Source organism: Hyaena hyaena, unplaced genomic scaffold, assembly GCF_003009895.1.
Source record: "Hyaena hyaena isolate Hyena2069 unplaced genomic scaffold, ASM300989v1 scaffold_769, whole genome shotgun sequence".
In the NCBI taxonomy this organism is placed as follows: Eukaryota; Metazoa; Chordata; class Mammalia; order Carnivora; family Hyaenidae; genus Hyaena; species Hyaena hyaena.
In genome coordinates, this window is record NW_024081401.1 from 399777 (window position 1) to 414228 (window position 14452).

Sequence of the window (14452 nt, forward strand, 5' to 3'; positions counted from 1 at the left end):
ACTGCAGTACCCATTGGGGATATTTTGGCCTTAAACTTGAAGGGTACCTCTCAACCACCACCTAGTGTAGAAGAAAGACCAGGCCAACTGCAGGCTTAGCTACACTGTTTTGTTTTCTTTTTTAATGAAAAATTCAACATATATCTAAGTGGAATAGTGTAATAAACTTCCATAATAATTACCAAGTTTGTGCTGCCCTTTGAATTGCCTTTTGAATTCCACCAGCCAGGAATTATACTTCAGCAGGTCCCATATTGATGAGCTCTTCTCAGAGCTATCCCAGTCTTAAGCTTCTTCCACTTCTCAGTGACCTCTCATAAGTCCCATTCCTCAGCCTGACCCTTTGTCTGGTGGGTGGCCTATTGGTTACTTTACTTTCTGTCTCTGGCCATCCTTCAGGGGCTGCAGAAAAGAGTTCTAAACATGGAGCTGAGGACCGGACCCAGAACATAATCATGGCCATGAAGGACCGCATGAAGATACGAGAGCGGAATAAGCCAGAGATCTTTGAAGTTATCCGGGATGTCTTTACTGTGAGCAAAGTTGCCCATGTGCAACAGATGAAAACAGTGAAGCAGAGTGTACTGGATGGTACCTCCAAATGGTCGGCCAAGATTACCATCACTGGTGAGTAGGCCAAAGTTTGAGGGGACAGGAAGGCCTAGGCTATGGGGAGGAACCTGGGGAAGAAGCATCCTGAGTTTGAGGGAGCAGGGGGCTGGGGAGAAAGAAGATAGAATTAAGAGGAGGGCCTCACTAGTCATCACCCCTCCTCTTCTAGGCCCTGGTGCCATCGGGTGTTGGGAGAGCAAGACCAGCACCTACAAATGATATGAATTATAATGAAGGATTTGTAACAATCTGATGTTATAGATGTGGTTGACAGTTTGATATTACAAGAGCTGGGGGAGGGAGAAACGGGATCAATAGGAGATTAATAAACAAGCTAGTGCTTTACTAGCTGGGTGGGTGTGGCTGAAGCACGTATATATCAGTGTGTAAGGGTAGGTGACCAGTTAATGCACTGCTGAGGAGGTGGGATTCTTGGGCCAGCCTTTCAGAGAAAGACTGGTAGCCCAGGGCTAAGCATAGATGTGGAAGAGTGAGAAGATTTGCGTTCCTGTGCAAGGAGCAGATGACGCTGCTCTAGATGGAGAACATATGAGTAGTGCTATGGAAGACTTCTGACTTCTGGAGCATGCTCTAAAGCCTCCTCCTCTGTATTTGGATTCCAGTGGTGTGTGCCCAGGGCCTACAAGCCAAGGACAAGACAGGATCCAGTGACCCTTACGTGACTGTGCAAGTGGGCAAAACCAAGAAGCGTACCAAGACTATTTTTGGGAATCTGAACCCTGTTTGGGAAGAGAAGTTTCATTTGTAAGTAACAGAGGGCTTTGTCTTACCTGAGACTATAAGTATTTTAGAAGTAGCATTAAGTCCTATTATCCTTGGCTTGGACCTTAAGATGGATGAGGCAGGGCACCTGGCTGGCACTGTCAGTGGAGCATGCAACTCTTGATTTCGGGGTCATAATTTCAAACCCCACATTGGGTGTAGAGATTACTTTAAATACTTTTTTTTTTTTTTTTTTTAAGAGGGATAGGGCAGAAACACTGGAGAAAATCTATTTCTCATAGGCTTCAATTGGGCAGCAGTCATTTATTTTCTGGGTTTCTTCTCATGGACTATTATATCAGGGTTACTTTACCCAGGCGCTATTTTAACTAGGGCTGTTAAAGGGGCTCCAGGGTATTACGTACTGCTTTTTCTGGTGTTAGACTTTACTACTGCTCAATAACAGAGCCAGAGGCTGGCCACCCTGTTGTGTCCACTTCAGCCTTGCTATTCTGCCTAGGAAGGATTAGAACCTTCTGGAGAGTTGGGAAGGAATGCCCATGTCCTACAACTTGGTAATTCTGGCTTGAAGATAGAAATCTGCGATCTGGAAAAGCTTCTGTTTCCCTTAAAAAGCTCTGCTTTTTTTTCTTTCTCAGCTTCCACCCCCACTCCTTTTTCCATTGTCTTACTTTCTTACAGACTATTTCATAAGACAGTACAAAATGGTTGTTGAAAAAATGGCAAGCTCTAGTCTAGGACACAGACTAATGTGTGGAGAATCTAGATGCTTTGTCACACACCTAAGGCCTAGGACCAGGACTTAGAGCCTGAATTACCTAATGAACAAGTTAGTTTATATAGAGATAATCTTCCCATTGGCTCCTTGGAGAACTCATGTGGAAAGGGATTGAGGCCTAGTAAAATTGGCCTTCAGTCCAGAGGCAATAGTTACTAGGAGAAGCACCTACTCCTTTGGAGAATCTAAGAGGTTTCCGCTTGAATTTTTCTTATGATGGATTTTAAATGAATTGAGTCTGTAGTCAATTTTGTCTGTTTTCATCCATTTTAGTAAATGATTTATTAAGCCCCTATTCTGTACAAGACACTGTAGATGATACTGTGTATCTAAAATGTGTAAGACAATCTCTGCTTTCAAGAAGCTCCTTGTTGATTTGGCTATTTTTCAGTAGACCAGCAGTTATACTATAATATTTTAATGGAATGTGCAAAAATAGTATGAGAACACAGAAAGAAGTAGAAAATTTTGTCAAGTACAACACATGTATGAGGTGATAGGATCCACCAAGCAACTGTGAGGGAAGGAGAGCATGAGGGGGGTTCCTGACCAAACTCCCTTTTCCAAAGCAAACCTCATAGAAATGACAGTTCACCTGGGTTTTAAAGAATGATTGAAGTTCACCAAGCACATACCTAGATGGATGGGGGAGCTAGATGGAAAGCTAAGCAGATATGACCAGATGGACATATCATGAACATTGACACCTTTACTGACTCTGGGAAGGGAAATGGCAGTCACTTCTTGTGGCTCTGTAGCATTTGTCCATCTGTTCTCCTGTTAGTGTTGTTGATACAGCTAGCAGCACAGGAAATCAGAATTGTCTCTAATTACGCTTCTATCTACTCCTTTTTTGTGTCAAGGCAATAAAGACTAGATAATGGTATATAGAGCCACCCAGGCTGACTAGGCTAGTTTGGCTCACTTAGAGCTTTAGTACCACTGTTCCCTGATTCCTTCTCTTCCTCTGCAAGGCCTCAAGTACAGTTGATGGAGTTTTCGGAGGGAATTAGAAGTAATAGGAACGGGTGCTACTTGGTTGGTCCCAATCAGAGCCTGCCTATTTCTCTCACAGTGAGTGCCACAACTCTTCTGACCGCATTAAGGTACGTGTATGGGATGAGGATGATGACATCAAGTCAAGAGTAAAGCAGCGGCTTAAGCGAGAGTCTGATGATTTCCTTGGCCAAACCATTATTGAGGTTCGGACACTGAGTGGCGAGATGGACGTCTGGTACAACTTGGGTGAGGAAACAGGACCAGAGAAATTTGCTGGGAAGGGAGAGCATAAATGGGAAATCTGGGGAAAATCCTGTCTACCAAAACCATCACTCAGTCCCTAAAGCATACAGAGTCTGTCGTACCTCCAGATAACTGACCATGAGTAAAGATGGGGACAGAGGAGTGGAAGTGGCTAGAACTCACTCTGGCTAGACCCTCTTCAGATTTCAGAAGGGCCCTTTAATCTTCATGCTCATCTCTAATGGCTTTAGCTCCCTATTCTCTTATGGAATTAATATTGGGGATATTTGGGGTATTTGTAGACTATGTGGTCTCTGGAGTGAGTTCACTCTGTTAGGTGCACCTTGGATTAATGCCTCTTTTGCCTTGGATTAAGCCAATATGGGGGCTGTCTGCACTATCTATAGTTGCATTGGTGTCAATCTCTGGTCTTCTTTTCTTCCTAGAGAAGAGGACAGATAAATCAGCTGTCTCAGGGGCTATCCGACTGCAAATCAGTGTGGAGATCAAGGGGGAGGAGAAGGTAGCACCGTATCATGTGCAATATACGTGCCTTCATGAGGTGAGCCAGCCTTTGGTAGATGGGGTGTCAGAAAGCAGTGCTGGGAAGACCTCTGACAATAAATGGGATTGCGGGATGGTTGAAGATCTGGGGCCTGTTTCTTATTCGCCGTGCTACCCTGGACAGCCCAAGAAAGAGTCCCAGTCTTTGTTCTTTGACTCATGTGAAGGCCTATTGAGCAATGACTCAAAAGAATTTCTTTGGAACCCTATTCACATTATCCTGGACTTTACCACCAGATTTTGGTTTTATTTTTAATATGTATTTAACTCTTTCCTTTGCTCTGTCTCCTGCAGAACCTTTTCCATTACCTCACAGACATTCAGGGTAGTGGAGGAGTCCTGATCCCTGAGGCTCGAGGAGACGATGCATGGAAGGTGTACTTTGATGAGACTGCCCAAGAAATTGTGGATGAATTTGCCATGCGCTATGGCATCGAGTCCATATATCAGGCCATGACGTGAGGCTCCCCTGGGGTTTTGGGAAGTGGCTGCTAACTCTTGGGAAGGCTAATGAAGGCACACTGACAGGGTGAATAGGTCCTTAAGTGGGGTAGTATGCAGTGATTTGTTGCTTTCCTCTTTCAGCTGAGGTGAGGTGGGTCTATGCCCCAAGGCAAAGAAAATATATGTATAAAGGGAATATGTGTATCAGTAATTCAGGGAGAAGGTATTTATCTGTCTCCCCCAGAGTTCAGAGATAGGAAGGGCAAAGGGTATGAGAGGGTATACCAGGACAAACTTGCCCAAACATCACAGGCCTAAGGAGATACAGCATGTGTGCTTATGTATATGTGTGTGATAGACAAGCTTTCATAGATTGACCTGGATGTAGAAGAGGGCACTAAACTGTAGGAAAAGCAGCTGTGTCTGGAATTGACCAAGACTCCTATGCCAGAAAATTGTGCCTACTATGAAAAGAGTTTGTATATACTACTATGTAAGAGTTTATTGTTTGTTGATGAGGCTGCCACTAGAGCTGTAGCAGAGAGTTACTGTTATCCTAGATATGCTTCATTTATTCTACAGATTTTTGTTGACTTTCTTCTGTGTGTCATACATTGTGCTAGATGCTGAAAACACAAAGATGAAGTAAGATGGGGCCTCTGTGCTTGGAGAACCCAGTCCTGTAGGAAAGAGAGAACAGTAAACAATTACAATGTAATATGATAAGTGCTGTAGTAGAAGTAATAGCAGGGTATTATGAGAGCATCTGTCTTTTAGGGGAGGCTTGTGAGGGAGGCCATTGAAGACTGACACTTGAATTGAGTCTTGGAATACAGGAAAGGTAGAAGAGCATTTCTGGTAGGACATGTGCTAGGGTTCTGAGATGCAGCAGACAATAGAATATTCAAGGAATTACAAGAAGTTCATTATAGGCAGAGAGAAGAAATATGGTGAGAAATGAGGTTTGAGAATGGCCTCCGTGTCATTTCTACTCTGTTCATTCTCCCTAAATGATCTCATCCAAACCTATGACCTTAACCACTACTTCTGGGTTGAGGACTCCAATTTCTTTTTCCAGATAATACCTTTTCCTGAATTTCAGATCCATTTTTAGCTGCTTTCTTCTTCCAAATCAACGTCATTTCCACCAAGTTTGTCTAACTAACTTCCTATATTACCTATTTTAGTAAATGGAACAATTTTCTATGCAGTTGTCCACACAAATTTAGGAGTCAGCCTAAACTTTTTTTTTTTTTTTCCTTAATTTACTACTGCCCTTTGACTTCCAACATCCAGACTCTAAAACCTCTGGATTCTATCTCCTAAAAATGTTTTTAATCTATCACTATTGCTATAGTGCAATAGTAACAATAACAATAATAATAATAACAACAATGACGACGACAACAGCTCCCTCATACATTTCTTTATGTTCCAGGCACTGTTCTAAGCACCTTATGAATTTTAACTTATTTATTAGGGGGTACCATTATCTTTCCCATTCTACAGGTAAGAACTGAGGGATAGAGAAATTTAGGTTATTTATCCAAAGTCACTGAGTAAGTGGTGGAGCTGAGATTCAACCCTATTCTTTCTCTAGAGTCTGTATGCTTAACCATTTCTCTGTTCCATTTAGTGCTTCAGTGCTTCTTTTCTGAATGATTATAGTAACTCTCCAACTGCTCTTTCTGTCCTAGTCTTTTCTCTCTCCAAGTCTTCTTCCAATTTATCATCAAAAGAGCCATTCTGAAAGATTAATCTGATCATACTGTGCCTTCATTTTAAAATTTACTATAGTATTGAGGATAAACTGTTCTGTTAACTACTTCATGCTTCTCTTATTTCTTGGTATTCCTATATCAAATACCTGAACGGGAGCCATAAGTGGGGTTTCCCAAATGAATCAATCTCCTATGAATATATTTGTCTTTGCAATGGAATTTCCCTTTGTCTGAACACTTCTCCATTTGAATATTTCCTGCTAGTGCTTTAAGATTTGGTTCAACCATGTTTTCTTTGAAAAGCCTTATTCTAATCCCTTCTAGCCCTCAACCATTCTGATTTAGGTAATCTTGTGTGTTTCTACAGTGGTTTTGCAGAACATGCCTTAGCTTATTGACTTTCTAACTGTTGCTTTCTCTGCTAGGCTATCCCATTTTTGGGTTCTAGCATATAGCACAGTGCCTGACACATGGTAGGCATTCACTGAATGTATATTTGAATGAATAAATTATAAGGATCGTGGCATGCCAAAATGATTGGAAGCTTCATACACACCAGTAAGCTCTTTTAATTACTTGTTTTTTGCTGCAATCCCTGAAGAGTCTTTGAGGCCAGCCTTGCTGTTTTTCAGGCACTTTGCATGTTTGTCATCCAAGTACATGTGTCCTGGTGTGCCAGCAGTGATGAGCACCTTACTGGCCAACATCAATGCCTACTATGCCCACACAACTGCCTCTACCAATGTCTCTGCATCTGATCGTTTTGCAGCTTCCAACTTTGGGGTGAGTGTGATGTAAAAACATACCTTCTCATTTGTTATCAGCAAAGTTTAATTTTTCATAGTAGGTACCATAGAGTTGATTGATAAGCCTAAAATTCAGAGAGCTGCCAGTTAGATGAACTTGTTTCCTTATGGGTATATAGACTATGCTAATGGGCTGTCCTTATTTCATTATGGATAGGTAGACTTACTAATGGACTCTCCTCAGACATGATAAATGAGAGAACGAGGAATATCACCATTATGGTTTGGGGAGTGCCACACAGAACCTCTCTAGACCAAGAACTTGATTGAGTCACCATGTTCCTTAGTCCTGCAGGTCCACAAGTGGACCCTTCCTAACATTACTCAGTTTCTCTCTGACTCCTACCATTCAAATTCATGAGACTGATATCTAGGTGATGATACCAGGATATTCCTGAGCCTATCCCTTTTCTAGTGTTGGACTGTTTACCCTATCCAGGATGAGCCCTTTCCTGGTTTTAAGTTACTTGAGAAGTTGAATATTCAGAATATCACTTGACATAAGTTCAATATAAACTGAATGAAGTATATTTGACCTACCACAAAGATTACCTTTTTTTAATTTATTTTTTTAATTATTTTATTTTATTATTATTATTTTTTTTACAAATAGTTTATTATCAAGTTGGTTTCCATATAACACCCAGTGCTCATCCCCACATGTGCCCTCCTCCATGTCCATCTCCCCCGTCCCCCAAGATTACCTTTTTAGGAATGACATTTTTGATACTCCCAAATCTACTGGGTCTCTGAGTCCTGTTTTTTTATAGTAACTTCCTTTTCTTATTTTAATAGAATTTTTGTATGGTTGAATTAACAGCAGTGATTAAGCCACTCAAATATGTATTCCATTATCTCATCTCATTATATATTGACTTAAGACCTAATGATCTATAATATAATCAATATATGAATTCTAGAAGGTTCCTCAGGAAACTAACAATAGAACTCCCCTATGACCCAGCAATAGCACTGCTAGGAATTTACCCAAGGGATACAGAAATGCTGAGGCATAGGAGCACATGTACCCCAATGTTCATAGCAGCACTCTCCACAATAGCTAAAACGTGGAAAGAGCCTAAGTGTCCATCAACAGATGAATGGATCAAGAAGATGTGGTTTATCTATACCATGGAATACTACATGGCAATGAGAAACAATGAAATCTGGCCATGTGTAGCAACATGGATGGACCTTGAGGGTGTTATGCTGAGCGAAATAAGTCAGGCAGAGAAGGACAAATATCATATGTTTGCACGTATAGGAGGATTAGGAGGAACTTGACGGAGGAACAAGGGGGAGAAGAAGGGCGGAAATGGTGGGGGAAAGGGAGAGAGGCAAACCATGAGAGACTCTTGAATGCTGACAAAAACTGAGGACTGATGGATGTGGGGGGGAGGGGGGATGGGCATGGAGGAGGACACTTGTGGGGGTGAGCACTGAGTGTTATGTGGAAACTAATTTGACAATAAACTATTTGTAAAAAAAAAAAATACATATGAATTCTAGAAGTGCTATACCAATAGCCTATAGACATGTGATTCCACATTTAATTAAACTTTTTCTATAAAAATCAACTATTAAAATGGTGTGTGTTATTTATTTTAACATTTAAAAAAAGTATAAACTAAGAAAAAATATGTAGAATGTGTTGTAAAGAGAAGTCCTCTCAGATCTGTTTGATCACCTTCCAAATGAATGACTATCCCTCCCTCTTATTACTGCTAGGCTGTGGCTACTTAACTGTTTTGAGCTGCCCCAAGCTAAGTTAGGAGACCATAGACTCAGGAACAAATTAGAGAATGTGTTTTGAGTTTCCTTTTATTTGACTAAGAAGAATTAGAGTCCCAAAGGAATGGAGATGCATGGATCATCTCTTATTGACTCTTATATAGAAAGAGCTGTTTCCTCTCCCAGGCACTTCCTGTCCCTGTGCTAATGTGAGAAGATTTCCTAGTTTGAGACAGAGCCACTAAGAGATGGAACAGAAGCCATATATCCTACTTTTCCCTTACATTGGTTGTTCTTCTCCTGGGTAGGGATGAGATAGGACATGTCCCCAAACCAGCATATCCTTCTCTGCCAGAGATGGTTCTGTTTCTGCTACAGTCTAAGGAACTCAGATTATTTGTCTGTTCCCTGTTATTTGTATCTTACCCTTAGAAAGAGAGATTTGTAAAACTACTAGACCAGCTGCACAACTCGCTGAGAATTGACCTCTCCGCCTACAGGGTGAGTGAAGAAATGACTGTGAGGTGGGATAACCTATAATATCAAGCTCTTTCTAGAGAGACTGTAGTCCAATCTTGGCTATAAAGTTTGAAGGCAAGGAAAATTGGTCTGTGTCATCACACTTATGTACATGGCCAATGCCACTAATGTCTGTGGTTCTTCAAACTCCAAGGACCATGCAGTGTGTAAATAGCAGCAGATGTGGCTAATTTTTTATAGATTCTTTCCAACCCCACTGATGTCACTCCATCCAACTCACTGATGACAGTCTCATTAGGGAGTCTGTTGAGGATAATCTCTTCCAGAAATGCCCCTTTAACAATTAGATACTCAAATTTCTTTTTTGTATTTTTCCATACTCTCCTTATTTTTCAAGGGAGGTCTGAGAATCTGGCTAAGGGGAGAGAGAAAGTAGCTTGGGTTGGGCAAGTAGCTTGGGTTGGGCAAGTAGCTTGGGTTGGGCAAGTAGCAGGGGTCATATCCATTCCTAGGATGGAGGGAGGAAATATATATATTAGGAGGGTGGAAACCTGGGACAGGACAGGACAGGAAAATGGGCAGTTTCCCAGTTGTTCCTAAGTTAGATCTTCTTAGAATGGCTTCATTACTTGCTTTAAAGTGTCGTAAATTTCCAGAACAGGCAATATACCCACGTTAAAAAGTAAGTATAAAAATAACCTCAAAGTCAAAAAGAAGTGGAGTTTTAATTATCTTGAAATTTCAGTGTCCTCTATTTGCATGAATAATGGAGAGTTGACTGTATATCTTATATTTGGCATATAAGTAGCCATTTGAAGTTTAAAAAAGCAATCCTTAAAATGGAGAGTGGCTCAACATCTCCCTTCAGCTCTCCTTGGCAGCTTCCTCCTAAAACTCATGCCAAGGGGAATGAAGTGAGGCGTGGTGGGAAGATCTTAAGGAACTCACTCCAAAAGCAGTTCTGCTCAGAACTCTGCCATCCTCTGGCTCTAGAATGTGGACTAGCTGCGGCCCCTTAGGCATCTTCAATCTCAGTCTGGTCTGTAGTGTGGCTCCACTTATATTCCAGAATATACAGTTAGATTATAACTTTTGAAGTACTTACTCTTTGGGTCTAAGAATCTTTACCTAAGAAAAAATGCGTGTATATAAATGTGTATGTGTGTGTATGTATGTGTCCATGTGTTCACTTGTGCATTTGCCCACACATTACATAGGAAGTAGGGTTGGTGTAGGAAGTGATGCTTTCCAGGGTGGGGATTATTAACCCCTGCTTTTGGCAAGGGCCTGTTTGTGTCAGCAGAAAAGAGACCTGTAGTTTTACAGCTTTTTTGTTGAGCTCAAATGGGGGAAATCCCAGTGATAGCAGTTAAGGAAGCTTTTGATTTCATTGCTTTTGGCAGAGAAGGCTTTCATATTTCTCTGTTCCTTTCTTAAATTTGCTTGGTTTGCAACAGAATAATTTCCCTGCTGGAAGCCCTGAGCGGCTTCAGGATTTAAAGTCAACAGTGGATTTGCTGACCAGCATTACTTTCTTCAGAATGAAGGTAAGAGATGAACTGGGTGGGGTGGTGATGGACTGGGGACCTGGCCACAGGACCATGGCAAATAAGAATCATTGCGCATAGTCTGAAGCTATAGTATTTGTCACCTCTAAGACCACATACGCTGTGGGCTTGTAGGCTTAGAGGTGACAAATATACACTGTTCCCTGGGTTACAACTGAAAAGACCATGAATCAACAGGGATGGGATGGCAGTTCTCCCAATCAGCTATTCTAGCAATTTCATCCTTGAGCAAGGTTCAGGGACACATTGAGGGGTGATGGGATCTGGAATAGTTTGAGGGGAGTTCTAGGAGGAGATCCCACACAGGACCATGGACCCATATTTTTTTATTAATTGGCAGGTGCAAGAACTGCAGAGTCCTCCAAGAGCCAGCCAGGTGGTAAAGGATTGTGTGAAGGCCTGTTTGAACTCCACGTATGAGTATATCTTCAACAACTGCCATGATTTGTACAGTCGCCAGTATCAGCTGGTAAGAGGTTCAGGATCAAGTGGGACCAGTTGTCAGTGATTCTTGGATCCTTAGCTTTTGTATACTGTGGTTATGATGGAAAGTTGCTCGGGACAAAGTCATTGATGTTCTTGAGGTTGAGTAAAGTGTAGAGTGAGGACCTTCTAGACCATGTGAGACATTTGTGGATTGATAGGGACCATTGGATGAGATGCGACATAACTGAGTTGAATACAAGTGGCAACAATAAGTTTTGGTTTGGTGCTAAAGTAAGTGACCAAATTTTGAGCAATTTTAGGGGTTGAGTAGGTGAATTCTCTGTCCATCTCAGAATGTTTTTTGCTCTTCCAAGCTTAATTTGTTCCAGGCTGCCTTCTTCTGAGATCCATAGCTACCTCTATGAACTACTGGCTCATGGAAGTTTAACTTTTACCTCTGACCACTTCTCCCTGCACTACATGGTTTTCTGAGATATATTCATCAGCTAACTGTCAGGGTTGACTCTATCCTTCTGTGAGGCTGAGCAATTCTACTTGTTTTATACTGACATCCTAACCTAGTACCTGGTGACTGTGTACATTTTTCTAGATCCTTTCAAAAGTGTCTTTTTTTCCTTATTTCAAAGCCAGGGCTTCCTTTTGGGTCTAGTTAGTCAGTTACAGTTTCTGTCTTTAATAACTCTGCAGAACACACATTTGCAAAACAGATTCCCTTTAGTCCAACAAATATGTATTGAATGAGCCAGGTCTGAGGAAAGCATAGTGCTCCTTCAATTAGTTCTCAGTTCATAAGCATATATATAATTCTAATCAAAGCAATCTGTTAGAAGTGCCTTGAAAAGGAATAAAATTGCAGGATTCCAGGAAAGAAGAAGTCACTCTTGATCAGGTACTAGGAAAAGCTACATAAAATAGGGGCATTTGACATAGACCTTAAAAGGCAGTAGGATTTGGACAGCAGATGGTGGGAGGACAGCCTAAATCTCTTGGACATTTACCCATTGGTGAATACATCCAATTTGTAATGCTTCCTAGGAGCACCTCAGTAAAAATGAAAATCTTGTTCACACTGCCTCCTCCTATTCCTAAATGTATTTTTTGTGCCAACCTTATCTTTAAGGCTTCCTCCGTTTAAGGTTTTTAAAACCTGCTGTTGATTCTGAACTTCATTGGAGGTTTTCCTGAGGACTTTGTTCAGCTTGCTACTCTCTGTCATCCATCTATGGATTCATTTTGGTTGGGGAAGACCCTGTTCTCAGCTTTGCTTTTTCAACTATGCAGGGGTCTGAGTATTTAGTCTCTATTCCCTAACATGAGATGAACCTGGACTTTGAAAAAGGGCGTATAAACCATTCAGGCACTTTAGTTAGCTTTTGAATTTTGCTGCTTTTTACTATTTTCCACTATTATTTTATCATTATTCATTATTTACTTTGAAGTAAACCATTGGTATCTTTATTTCCTTCTATTCACCTTCAGTCTGGTTCATTCATCCATCTATTCCCTTAACAAACTGAACATGTAACGATTTAAAGTTGATTAAGACACACCTCTGTTTTTGGCAGGCTCATTGGTGAATGTGGGGGAGGATGCAAATTACTAGAAATACTGGATTTTTAAATTTTATTACTACTGCATTTCATTGTGGTTGTAGTTGCCTATTACATCTATACCAAAGTTCATAGAGTGTATTCTGGGAACCCAGAAGAGAGTCATCTCGTCAGACCAGGGCTATCAGGGAAAATTTTTCAGAAAAGGTAAAACTGAACCTGAATTTCGAGGAATGAGTAGGTGTTGGCCAATGAAAGGGGTTGGGGAAGAGAGGGATACCACACAGAGGAAATAGAATGTTTAGAGACACAGAATTGTGAGTGAGTGTGTTAATTTGAAGAAATATAAGCAATTTAATTAGGGTAGTTACAATGTCAAGCTTTGGAGTTCAGCTATTTATGATAAGATCTTGGTTCTTCTATTTATAGCCACATGACCTTGGGCAAGTCTTGAAACCTCATTGCTTTCAGTCTCCTCTTCTGTAAAATGAAGGTGATAATTTCTACCTGGTGAAGTTATGAGGATTAAATGAGATAATGCATGTAAAGTTCTTAGCAGAGTGCCTGGCACCTAATAAGCACTAAATACGTGGTGGTAATGGTGGTGACGGCTGGAAGGGATTGATAAGGTATGGGGTTGAGAGGTCATATTCTGAAGGTCTTTTGTGTCAAGCTATGGAATTGAAATTTATTGAAGGCCTTGACTGAAGGCTTTTGAAGGGCAGAAGAGTCACACAAAGAGATTCTCCTTACAGAAAGATCACTAACAACTACCATTTAGGAGATCCTTGAATGATACGGATAGGGTAGTGGCAGAAAGAGTTAAAGGAAGAGATAAATTTAAGTGATATTAAGCAGGCAGAATCCACATATTCTGAGGGTTTTCTCCTAGTTTCTAGTAACTTCTTGATAATGCAGGCTTATTAAGGACTCTGGAGACTGTGATGACATCTGGCACCCCACATAAAAGTCCTATCCCTGTTCTTTTGGGTGATTTCAACTTTGTTTTTGTCCCAGTAGGAGATAAATGTCGATTCCAGCCTCTGTGTAGTGACCCCTACTTGTCCTGTCTGTGGTCTGAATGTAGAGTTGCTTCTTCTTTCCTGAGATTCACCACTGTATTCCTTTACCTCTTTGCAATCAAGTCCTTTTTCGTCCTCCAGCATTACAGGGATGTGATTGATGTATTACATTGTGTAGGTTAAGATGTGCAATGTGATGATACAAGTGTATGTTGTGAAATGTTTAACATAGTAAGTCCTTCGCCTCACATAATTATCATTTTGTGCTGTGGTTATGGTAAGAACATTGAATCTGTACTATCATAGCATCTTTCCAGTATATAGTACAGTATTGTTAGCTGTAGTCAACCATGCTGTATGTACCTTAGATCTCCAGAACTTACTCATTGTAACTGAAAGTTTGTGCCCATTGACAAACATCTCCCCATTTCCTTTGCACCTCATCTGCTGCCAAACACCATTATAACTCTGTTTTGATGGGTCGGATGTTTTTAGATTTTACATATAAGTGAGATAATAACGCTATTTGTCTTTCTCTGATTTATTTAGCATAATGCCCTCAAGGTCCATCATGTTGTGTCAAGTGACAGGATTTACTTTCTTTTATTTAAAATTTTTAATGTTTGTTTACTTTTGAGAGAGAGAGTGCAAGCTGGGGAAGGGCAGAAAGAGAAGGGGACAGAGGATATGAAATGGGCTTGGTGCTAACTAGCAAAAAGCCCAACATGGGGCTTGAACTCACA

General features: G+C 40.9%; 1 protein-coding gene across 4 annotated transcripts in view; it reads left to right on the forward strand.

Moving 5' to 3' along the window:
* UNC13B (unc-13 homolog B) overlaps positions 1-14452 on the forward strand; it is a 218630-nt gene that overhangs the window by 187206 nt on the left and 16972 nt on the right. For all 4 annotated transcript variants that reach the window (XM_039218603.1, XM_039218604.1, XM_039218605.1 and 1 more), the window contains 9 exons: positions 400-627; positions 1236-1377; positions 3210-3379; positions 3823-3938; positions 4235-4398; positions 6738-6888; positions 9075-9143; positions 10580-10669; positions 11031-11159. In XM_039218603.1, coding sequence (XP_039074534.1) covers positions 400-627; positions 1236-1377; positions 3210-3379; positions 3823-3938; positions 4235-4398; positions 6738-6888; positions 9075-9143; positions 10580-10669; positions 11031-11159 — 1259 coding nt within the window. The remainder of the gene's footprint in view (positions 1-399; positions 628-1235; positions 1378-3209; positions 3380-3822; positions 3939-4234; positions 4399-6737; positions 6889-9074; positions 9144-10579; positions 10670-11030; positions 11160-14452) is intronic.